Source organism: Durio zibethinus, chromosome 12 (assembly GCF_047325235.1).
Source record: "Durio zibethinus cultivar Kanyao isolate XHJ-2024 chromosome 12, ASM4732523v1, whole genome shotgun sequence".
Lineage (NCBI taxonomy): Eukaryota > Viridiplantae > Streptophyta > Magnoliopsida > Malvales > Malvaceae > Durio > Durio zibethinus.
Genome location: NC_143173.1, coordinates 13269818 through 13281344, shown reverse-complemented (window position 1 = coordinate 13281344; position 11527 = coordinate 13269818). Strand labels below are relative to the sequence as shown.

The following is an 11527-nucleotide window of genomic DNA, read 5'->3' as shown; positions in this document are numbered from 1 at the left end:
TTTTCCTGCAACCATTCCGATGGGCATATTGAATGTGAATTCTGACAACATTGGTTTCAACTTTACCTTAGACGAAACTATCATCATGGCTAGAAATAAGTTGTACAATTTTTTCAGTAAAATCCTGGTTTCGTCCATCCGAACTGTCGAAGACAATTTCGAGCAATATGAGAGAGTATTTCATGTCTGAATATACGACGAAGGTTGCGTCAATGGTCACCATATGGAGCTAAGCCTGCATTGGTGCAGTTGCAGCCAACATACTTGCCTGCCCAAAAGAGAGGGCGGTTTGCAAAAATGATATCGTTTTTGGTGAAGCATTCTTCCACGGTGGAGGGTGATGACACGACGACGGGAGCCGAGCTGTAGGGAGAAGATTGGACCATGTTTTTGTGAGAGGGTGAAGAGGCATTGATGGAGAGGTTCCTTGGGGAGATGAAGGTGGCCTAGGATTGGAAGTACAAAAGGACTTGGGGGTGGATGCTTGTGTTTGGTTCTTATTCCAAGCAAGAGCTTGACAATAAGGATGGAAAGAAGAAAAAGCCATGACTATAGTGCAATTTCGTCTTCCATGCTAAAAATGCAAGGATAGGCTTCATTCCATGATTCCCACATTAAAATAGATTGAAATCTTTCTTTCCAAATGAGTTTTTTTTTTCTAAATAAGATATTTCAAGTCACATCAATTACGTGAATGATAATGCTCATCTACCAAAACTGTTTTTTTTTTTCAGTAAAGATTTTAATTCATCTTATTATGGAAAAACAAAACCCACGTCCTACCTCGCAAAAGAAAAAAAAAAGTTCCCAGTAGAAGAATTGTCAAGGAACTTACGAAATTCACTGAATCAGTAATCAGTGCTTAGTTTTATTGAACCCTATTGATAGACTTGGCAGGCTTGTGGGCTAAGTCAACTGCGCAAGGAACAGTTGAGATTTGAAAGGCCAGGAGACTAATGAACTCCCCTGAATACTGTAAGCAAGATCAAGTTGACTTCCCCGTCCTAGAAAGGATAGATGATTGATTATTTATACCAGTAGCGAGTTATGTTCCAACAGCACTAAAAGCTGAGATATTTGTTTGGGATTTGACACATGAAGCAGGGGATAAAGGAAAATTGGTCATCTTAATTTCCAGGATGATTCAATAATCAAATGAATAATGGTGGAAAGATCATGGATTTCGTTTTTTGGTATGAATCTTTATCTGGAACTGTAAACCTCAAACACAAAGTCAATATCTACCAAAATGATACTTTAAAAACAATAAATAAGAGCACAAGCAAAACATCCAACTTCATTTAATCAAAGCAGCAACAGTTGACACTCGCAAGTTTCGCAATTCCTGTTCTAAATTCATAAACATACATAAAATTGTAAGCCACATACACCAATAACTCTGGACACATCTTTTCCACAAAACAAATATTCCGGATATAATAATACATTAAAATATGTCCGGCACAAGTAAACCAAACATTTCTTTTTCTCTCTAGCAATCCAAATTCCTCATTTTCAGGTGGTCCATGTGGCCTGGCCCCAATGCTTCAAAATATTTGCAATCAGCTTCTAAATCATCAAACGGTTGATCTACAAAAGTAATACAGAGACTAGTCATGATTATCACTCGTTGGCAAGATTCAAAGACATAATCATTTCTCGAAAGGCAGATACTTTCAATAACAAAACGATATAGAATTACCTGCTAGTGGATGCCTGATCTTTCTTTTTCTGCAGGGGTCTGGGTTAGGTGGATACAAATTTCGAGCGACAAGTATCCTTAACGTCTTCATCATCCCAAATCAAGCCATCCCACCACTCTGTTTCTCCTCTAATTTTCTGTAATAACTTTGCAGTCTCCGAATCAAATGGAAGCTTCTTCAACAATGAGCACTGAGATACTTCAATCTCTGACAGAGAAGGAAAGCATCTGGGTGATGGACAGATGCTATTCAGATTTCGGAGACTAGTCAAAGAAATAGTTTTAAGCCCAGGGAATGCTATTATCTCGCTGGTAACTTCCTCCAGCAACTCGCAATCAATAATGGTTAGAGTCTCAAGGTTTTTAGCATTAGCGAGGAAATTGAGGTTTAATAAGAGAGGGCAAACTTCTACGCGCACCTGACGAAGCTTGCCGAGTTTACACAATTCTGATAGCATAAACTCTTTGAGTGAACAACAACGACGAATCTCAAGCCTCTCAAGATTACCAAATTCGTGTGTAAAACATAATGAAATCAAACCATTACACTCCATGATTGTTAACTTTCTAATGCAACTCCGTAAAATGCAGGACTTCAGAATTTTGTGGACAGAAGGGGCAGCAAATATTGTAATACATATTTTATTTATGTGATTCAAGCACTCCAATGCCGTTAAGAATGCAACTTCAGCATCAGCTGGAACGTCCACATGGTCAAAGTCCTCATCGACTCCAATCATTTTACAATAGACTTGCAAACGTAAAAGACTGGAGATCACCTCCTTTGGAATCTTTTTAAGATTTGCAGTATAATCTAATAGCAAACACCTGAGGTTAGTTAAATTCACAAGGCCAGCAGGCAACTCTTCTATCTTTGTTAATGACAGATTAAGATGCCGCAACGTTTTCACATTTCCAATGTCAGGTATCTCAACTAACTCTTTATTACCTGATAAATCCAAGACTTTCAAAGCCGGCATAGAGTTAAAGAATCCACTGGGAAATGATTTCTGCAGTGTATCTCTAAAGAGCAAAGATGAGAGATGATTGCAAGATGGAGAGTAATCTATGTTCACTTTACTCCTACCCCACAAGAAGATCCAATTTGCCCCTTCCCATTTTGTGAGTTCCTGATATGTAACGGTTCCAATTTTTGCTACCAAAACCTTGTTCTTGTTTTTGCCTTGATCTCGGGCTAACCACATGGCCATGTCATGGACTATGTCATGCATACGAACACATCGTTTAGATTCATCACTTTCCAGCAAATATCCCAGCTTTAAAGTCCCAACTATAAATTCTGCCTGATCGCGTGGATTTGATCCATCTAAAAAGCCTTCTCCTATCCAGAGGTCAATAAGCTCATCTATTCTGATGTTATAATCCTTTGGAAATATGGAACAATATTTAAAACAATTATGAGCGGTGGCATTGTTCAAGCTATCGTAGCTAAACTTGAGAAGAGGAAAAACATGAGCCCCCATACCTTCAATCTCCGATGGGTTGCTCTGTAACAGCTCAATTGCGTGGCGCCACTCAGCAGGATTCCTCCGACGAGCCATGGCTCGACCCACAGTCAGGAGAGCAAGTGGCAACCCTCCACACCTTGTGGCTATAATTTTTGCCAATCTCGAAAGCTCTGGATCGTTATTCAGGGTATTTTCACCTACAGTCCTCCTAAATAATATCAAGGCTTTTTCCTGTGGCAAACACTCCACTTCAATTGTCTCTTGAGCTCCCATTGCGTTGCACAACTCCACCGAACGGGTTGTAAATATTACTTTGCTCCGATTATGATGATCAATGCCCAGTCTTAGAAGGTCGAACCTCTCCCATACATCATCCAACATCAGAACAAACTTTATATGTTTCAAGTATCTAGATATCTGAGCTCCCTTCTCCTCCTCGCTCGAACACTCATTCCATATGCCATCAGAAATATCTAATTTCTTCCGAATGACCTCTTGAACTTGCTCTATATAATATTCTTGTCTTGACACCTTGACCAAAATGACAAAATCGAAATCATGGTTTTGGTTATGGAATTCATTGCTAACCATCTTCAAGAGAGTCGATTTTCCAACACCGCCAATACCGCATAACCTGATAACTCGAGTTCTTTCATCCTCAATGTATCTCCACACCCTTTCCACGGTGGAGTCGAGGCCACCTGTGTTTTCCACAAGCAGCTTAGGCACCAGATACTTCTGACGTGGCCGCCTCACTGTGAACGGGTAGGCGGAGTCGGGGGCCTATCACATGACAAATGGCAGTAAATGAAAGAGTTTAGCTGGAATATAAAATATGAAAAATTAGATATTTATTAAACGTAAGAGGAACCACTTGACACTCACAGTACGGCCGGGGAAGCTACCATTCATAGCTTTGACAGATTCCAACTTCTTAACTATTCGCCTTCCAACATCGTAGCTGGATATGAGGTTAAAGGAGCAGCGATTTCCGAAACATCTATTTTGGAGTGCTCGATCGCCTTCTCCAACAACTTCATTCAATCCATTCACCAGTTTTTCTACCCTTGCTAGCCAATCATTCACTTCTACACTAGCTATCATTCCTGGTTCTCGCTCACTAATGGTTTCCACCTCTCGCTGTACGTAATTTGTGCGACTTTGGAGTAACTCCCAATCATCCCGCAGTTGTTTAAGATTCTCTTCAAGATTGTAGATATAGGCAATACGCCTGCCAAACCAAACGCACAGGCCACTGACGATGTCCAATACAAGGCTCGGCCAATCCATTGAGTCCTTTTGGACCTCAAGCACGCGTTGTAACTGTAAGCATAAAGAGTAGAGCAAACAAATTAAGAAGCTGAGGAGTAGAAGACCATTAAATTCCAAGCAACAGAGCAGCGCGTGCAGGTATGGGGAAAGTTCTTCTTAAATTAAGAAAAGGATCGAATCGGACACGACACCCGGCAAAAAGGCACAAGGAAAGAGCCACACAAGGACACTAAAAATGCGAAACGCGGTTTCCTAATCCATCCCCGTGAAAGGCCGCAGCAAGTTCCAGGAAAAGAAAAACAGTGACTCTCTTTTGCTTTCCTCGCTCCTTGACCAACTTCCTCTTGTCTTTTATCCAAAGGCCAATCACAAAGAAAAGACTAAAACTAAGGCGAAAACAATATCTTAAAGAAATTTTTTTCATCAATTATTCCACTTAATCGTTTGATAGCGAAAAGAAACGTTTCTTTTTATAATTTCAATTAAATTTTCCACCTTTCAAATGAAGCATTTTAATAGGAATATCAACAGTTGAAGTATTGTTTTTTTTCTTAGAGGTGTTTAATTGAATCTTAAATTTTGAAAGGAAAAGTGATTTTTGAAAAAGTGTAAATTTTGACGATGAATGATTTTTTATGGCGTGGGATTATTAGGTTCTCATATTTTGTTAACAGAAAACTTAGATTATTTAATTATATATTTTTATTATAATATCTTTTATTATGTATCAAATACAATAATTTATAATACAAACGACAATCAATACATTTCAAATCTTAAATATTAAATATTCAAGTAACCAATTAGAAAAAAAATTAAGTAATTAATTACTACTATGGAGAAACATAGGAAATAATTCATAATTACTGCATTTCAAAATTAAAAAATGCAGTATTCAAGTGGAATATAAAAAAATTTCAAAATCAATTATTGTGCTTCTATTCAAATAAACGCACTAAATACAACAATTATTGTGTTTTAAATCCTCGAAACGTAATATTAGATTACTCATTTAAAAAAATAATAATGAACAAGTATTGCGATTAGTTTCAAAGAAATGCAAAATATAATAAATGCTCATTAAATCAAAAGCCATTTGGAGATAAGATAAAAAAAAAATTAAATGTCAAATACTGCGTTTCTTTGATTAGAAATGCAGTAATTATAATACCCATAATAAATGCTCATTAAATCAAAAGTCATTTCTAAATAAGATGAAAAAAATTAAATATTAAATATTAAGTTTTTATTCAAAGAAACACACTAATTGTCATACTCATAATAAATGCTTATTAAATCAAAAGCTATCAAGTCAAATAAAAAAAATTAAATGCAATGATGTGTTTATGTTCAAAGAAACACAATAATTGCCATACTTATAATAAATACTTATTAAATCAAAAGCCATTATATCAAATAGATAAAAAAATACGAGTTATCAAAGAAACATAGTAAATAATCACAATTACTGTATTTCAAAGCTTACAAATACAACATTCGAGTGAAAAAATATAAAAAAAAAGTACTCAGTTAAAAAAATTTCAGAACATAAGTAATCCACAATTATTTGATTTGCATATGTTAATTTTCGTGGGGGTAAAATAGAAAGAAAATATTTTTTATTTAGGCCAAATGTGACACAAAAGTAATTTTCTTCCTAGAATCTTAATCAACCACAATGAGTGATGGGTTTTTTATTTTAGAACTTTTAGGTACTGTTAGAAATCTAAGATTATCCATAGAAATCAGATGCCTGTGAACCAAATGTGAGAATCACATTCCCACAACTAAAATTTCAAGAAAAAATCTCAAATTCTCTCAAACCAAATGCTCCCTTAATATATTTTCTCTACTATTACATTTTTAATTAGTAATTTTGTCTATTAACTTTTGACCAAATATCATATTGATTTTCAAATAATCAAAAATTATTTGTTGGTCTACAAATTTGTAAACTCATAATGTTTTGGTCCTTTTATTTGTATTTCTATCAATTAAACAGTTATGTGTCATTTATTATCGTGTAATGAAATATGTCAAGTATGAATGGATTAATATAAAATTTTAAAATAATTCAATTTAAAAGTATTTTCACTAAAAAATTTGACAAAAAACTTATTCAAAACCAAAAATTAACTTATGTTATTTTAAATTATAAAAACTATAAAATTTATTAAATTTGAAAAAAAAATCTATTTTTATTTTTAAAAATTTTTATCTATTTTTTCTCTTCCTTTTCTCTCTTTATGCATGATTTGGCCAGCATATAATGGATTTCTTTGAACTTTGTGTTTATTTTTTTACAACATCCATTGATCCACGAGTATGCTTGGCAAAATTTTAAGTTTCAATAGTACGATGATTATTTAAATTTTTTAATATGTGCAAATGAAACCTTAATTTAATGGTGTAGACACCATATTTAACCTGGGGCCTAAACTAGTTGGGCTCAAACTTAATTTGAGCCTAATTATTGAAATTTAGTTTATATATATTATTAATATTATTTTTTAATCCTTTTATTTTTATTATATTTATTTGTATATATTTTAAAATTTTATTTATCGTTGTTGGTTTTTTATTTTTATTTTATTTTATTTTACCTTTTATTATTGATTATCTTTAAATATATTATGCTTATCTCATTTTTTTATACTTTTGTCTAATTGTTTCCAAAAAAAAAAAAAATGAAAGGCTTAAAGATTGAAATTAGAAAGTCTAGGATTAAGTGATAATCCTTAATTTTTTAAAATTGAATTGGAAGTGATTTGAAACTCTCCTAGTTTGATCCTATAGGCAGACCTGCATTTGACACCTAAAAAAGGGGAGAACAAGGTAAGAGAAAAAAGGAACAAAAAATCAAAAGTGCAAAGAAGTGTGTGATTTTGTGGCCGTGTGAGTGTTTTTTTTTTTTTAAGATCGTTTTTTAGGAAATGGAGAATGTAAATGAGCAACGATTGGCAATAGGGGGAGGTCTCGACAACCAGAAAGGTTACCAACAATCCTAACAGAATTGCCAGTATTGACAACCCAACTTAGAATATCATTCACTGAAATCACAAAATTGAAAGCCTTACACCACTGTGAACTACCCAATTTTAGCTATCAAACCCACATTCACCTAGCCACCTAAACTTTCCATAGCCAAAGTTAATGCCCGATTGACAACCTTTACCACTAGAACCTCCATACCTGTCACCTTCACTAAACAACCAACAGCCTGAATCCACAACCCAATTTCTCTGGCAATCAACATAGCACATTCATTCAAATAGTGCCATAGAAAAAAAGTCATACATAGAAACACAAGGATCGGAAGAATTGCAACAAACTCTACAATAAACCCAATAGTATTAAGGAACCACACTCAATAAACAAGGAAAACAAAGAATCAATAAGAAAAAAACTCAAATTTCAAAAAAATTTTCTGACAATAGTTTGAGGGTTTTAAATTTCTTTTCTAAGGATTCTTTGCCAAAAAAAAGAGAAGGTGGCAATAATGGCAGCAACTGTGGTGGTTGACAATGGTTGGTATGATTCAAGGGAATCGAAACCCACAAGTAGGAATAGCATCGAGAGGAGAATGTTGGTGGTGTTGTGCCTGAAGCAATAATCACAATAATACAGAAGCAATATATCATAATAAACCCACAGCAATAGATAACAATCAATAATAAAAAATACAGGAAAAATAAAGCAACTAAAATTTACGTGAAAAATCTTCCAGTGTAGAGGAAAAAATCACGAACCACCAAAAAATCTCCACTATCAAATAATGGATATACAAAATTCTTCTCTAGTTAAAACTAGAGCTAATCAACAACTAGAGAAACAATTGGAGAAATCTCACCAAATAGGTGACTCAACAAATATACCTTAGATTTTTTCCTAGAGAGCTTCAAAGCCGATCTTTCATCATTCATAATGTAGAACTCTAAATCATAAACTTGCTGACAAAGTTTCAGCTTAATCGGACTACAAATTGACTTTCGTTCAACCAACTTTCTTTTTTCTTTTTTCTTTCTGCTTTTCTTGGCTTTTCTTCTTTCTCTTATTGGTTTGCAACATCACTTTAAAACAACCCTACCTTTTTTTTATTAAGTAGCTAGGGCTCTGTGTAAAAAGAAAGATCGAGGCCCATGGCCTTTACTTGGTCCAAAACCAATTACATGGGGCTAGACCTCATTTTCCTAACAATCTCCCCTTCAGCCCCATTAGAAGAGATTCATTACCATAGCAATTTCATTTGGAACTTACCTTGGCAAAAGAACTCATTCTGACCAAGTTATTGCAAAGGTCAAGCTTTTCCTAAGAAGTGTCTTAGTCAACATATCTGTTACATTCTTATCAGTATGAACTTTCTTCAATAGCATCTATTATTCTTTAATCATTGAACGTAACCAATGATATCTAATATCAATGTGCTTTGTTTTAGCATGGTACATGGCATTCTTACTCAAATCTAAAGCATTCTGACTATCACAAAATACCACATACTCTTTTTGATTCAACCCCAATTCAAGAAAAAAACGTTTCATCCAAAGCATTTCTTTACCTGCTTCGATTGCTGCAATATACTCAGTCTCTATAGTTGACAAAGTAACACACTTCTACAATTTAGACTGCAAGATACAACTCTTCCTACAAATGTGAATAAATAACCTGAAGTAGATTTTTTACCATCAAGATTGCCTGTCATGTCAGCATTAGTAAACCCTTCTAGAACTAGTTATGAAACTCCGTAAGTTAAGCACATCTTTGAGGTGCCCCTCAAATATCTAAAAATTCATTTCATTGCTTCCCAATGAATCTTTCTCAGATTAGAAAGAAATCTGCTCACTACACCAATTGCATGAGTAATGTCAGGCCGTGGACAAACCATAAGATACATTAAAGAACTGACTACAGAAGAATAAGGAATACTAGACATAGCTAGTTGCTCTTCTTTAGACACTAGACAAGATTTCTTACTTAGATAAAAATGGTTGGCAAGTGGACTGTTAACTGATTTAGCATGTTGCATGTTGAATCTACAAAGCACTCGTTTAACATATTTTTCTTGTGACAACCACAGCTTTTTAGCTCTCCTATCCCGGATAATGTCCATATCGAGAATCTGTTTTGCTAGACCTAAATTTTTCATATCAAAGGACTTAGATAATTGTTCTTTCAACTTGTAAACCATGCTAGTATCTTATCCCACAATCAATATATCATCAACATATAATAAGATAATAATGAAGTTACCATTAGAAAATTTGTTAACATATACACAGAAATCTACTGCTATTTTTTTATAGCTATGACTCACCATAAAAGAATCAAACTTCTTGTACCACTGTTACGGAGCTTGTTTCAAGCTATACAAGATTTTTTTCAATTTGCAAACTAAGTGCTCTTTCCCTTTCACTTCAAAACCCTCAGGCTAATTCATATAAATGTCCTCCTACAAGTCACCATGCAAGAATGCAGTTTTAACATCAAATTGCTCAAGCTCAAGATTCAAACTAGCTATTAATCCCAGTACCACTTAAATGGAACTCATCTTTACAATTGGAGCAAAGATCTTATCAAAATCGATGCCTGGTTTCTGAGAAAAACTTTTTACTACCAATTGAGCTTTGTACCTCACTAGTTTGTCACTATTCTTTTTCAACTTGAACACCCATTTATTCTTTAATGGCCTCTTTCGTTTTGAAAGTTTAACAAGATCATAAATACCATTTTTTTCACAAGGGCTCCATCTCTTCTTTCATTGCTTTTAACCAGTGCTCTCCATCCGGAGTAGCTTTCACATCTTGAAAGCTTTCTGGCTCCTTCTCACTGGTAACTAAAATAAAATCTAAACTTGGATACCTGGTAGATAGCCTACGCTCTCTAGTAGATCTCCTAGGCTAAGACTCTACATCACTTGATACCGAAAGTAGCTCTTTCTATTCAAAACTAATTGCATCTAGCTCATCACTAACTGTGGCTAGCTCATTCATATCTCCAAGTTCTATTTCTTACTCATTTCCACCATCTATGGCTTTTTCTTGTGGAACCTTTGTCAGTGTTAAAACATCACACTCAACAGTAATTTATGTAGTCTTCTCATTTTTCTCAAGGTCTGTTATGGTTTCTTTTTCATGAAAGACCACATCTTTGCTTTTGACTGTCTTTCTCTTTATTGGATCCGATACCTTATAGCTAAATTCCTCATCACCATATCTTACAAACACACACTGTATGGCTTTACTGTTAAGCTTTAACCTTTACTTTTTTGGTACATGCATGAATGCTTTACACCCAAAAACTTTTAAGTGAGAGTATGAAGTATCTTTTCCTGTCCACACACTTTCTAGAATGTCAAAGTCCAAAGGAACCGATGGTAACCTGTTAAGCAAATAACAAGCTGTGTTGACTGCTTCACCCCAGAATAGCTTTGGTAATTTTGCCATCCTCAATATACATTTGACTTTTTTCACAATGGTGCGATTCATTCTTTCAGCTATACCATTATACTATGGTGTTTCAGGTTCTGTCATCTCATGTTTGATCCCATGCTTTGAACAATACTCTTTAAAGCCTTTAGATGTGTATTCCCTACCATTATCAGTCCAAATACACTTCAAGGGTAACCCTATCATCCTTTCAACCATGGCATGAAATTTTTGAAAATACTACAGTACCTGATTTTTGTATTTCAACATATACACCTAAGCCTTACGTGAAGCATCATCAATAAAAGTAATAAAATATCTACTACCACCTAATGACACAACCTCAATGAGACCATATACATTAGAATAAATTAATTCTAATATATTTTCTTTTCTCTGAAAACTCTTACAAAAAGAAACTCTATGATGCTTACTAAACAAACAATAATCACATGAATCAAGAGACATACCTTTGGTCAAGGGAATAAAAGACTGCCTTGCCAAAACCTGTAACCCATTTTCGCTCATGTGTGCTAGCCTCTTGCTTCATAAGTTTGTTGAAGCATCATCTTCAATGGCATTTACCTGGTTACCATTCAATTGCATCCATATCTTATACATTATGCAACATAGTTTTCTCTTTGCAACTACCATAGATCCTT

At 34.6% G+C, this 11527-nt stretch overlaps 1 protein-coding gene across 1 annotated transcript; it reads right to left on the bottom strand.

The window, feature by feature from the left end:
• Nucleotides 1-1239: 1239 nt before the first annotated feature.
• LOC149515725 (putative disease resistance protein At1g63350) lies at nucleotides 1240-4885 on the bottom strand. The gene is made up of 3 exons (XM_089740640.1): nucleotides 4057-4885; nucleotides 1703-3954; nucleotides 1240-1590 (listed from the first exon to the last, which is right to left on the bottom strand). Exons 1-2 carry the CDS (start codon nucleotides 4459-4461, stop codon nucleotides 1747-1749), a joined length of 2613 nt encoding a protein of 870 aa, XP_089596766.1. The 5' UTR covers nucleotides 4462-4885; the 3' UTR covers nucleotides 1240-1590; nucleotides 1703-1746.
• Nucleotides 4886-11527: the final 6642 nt, after the last annotated feature.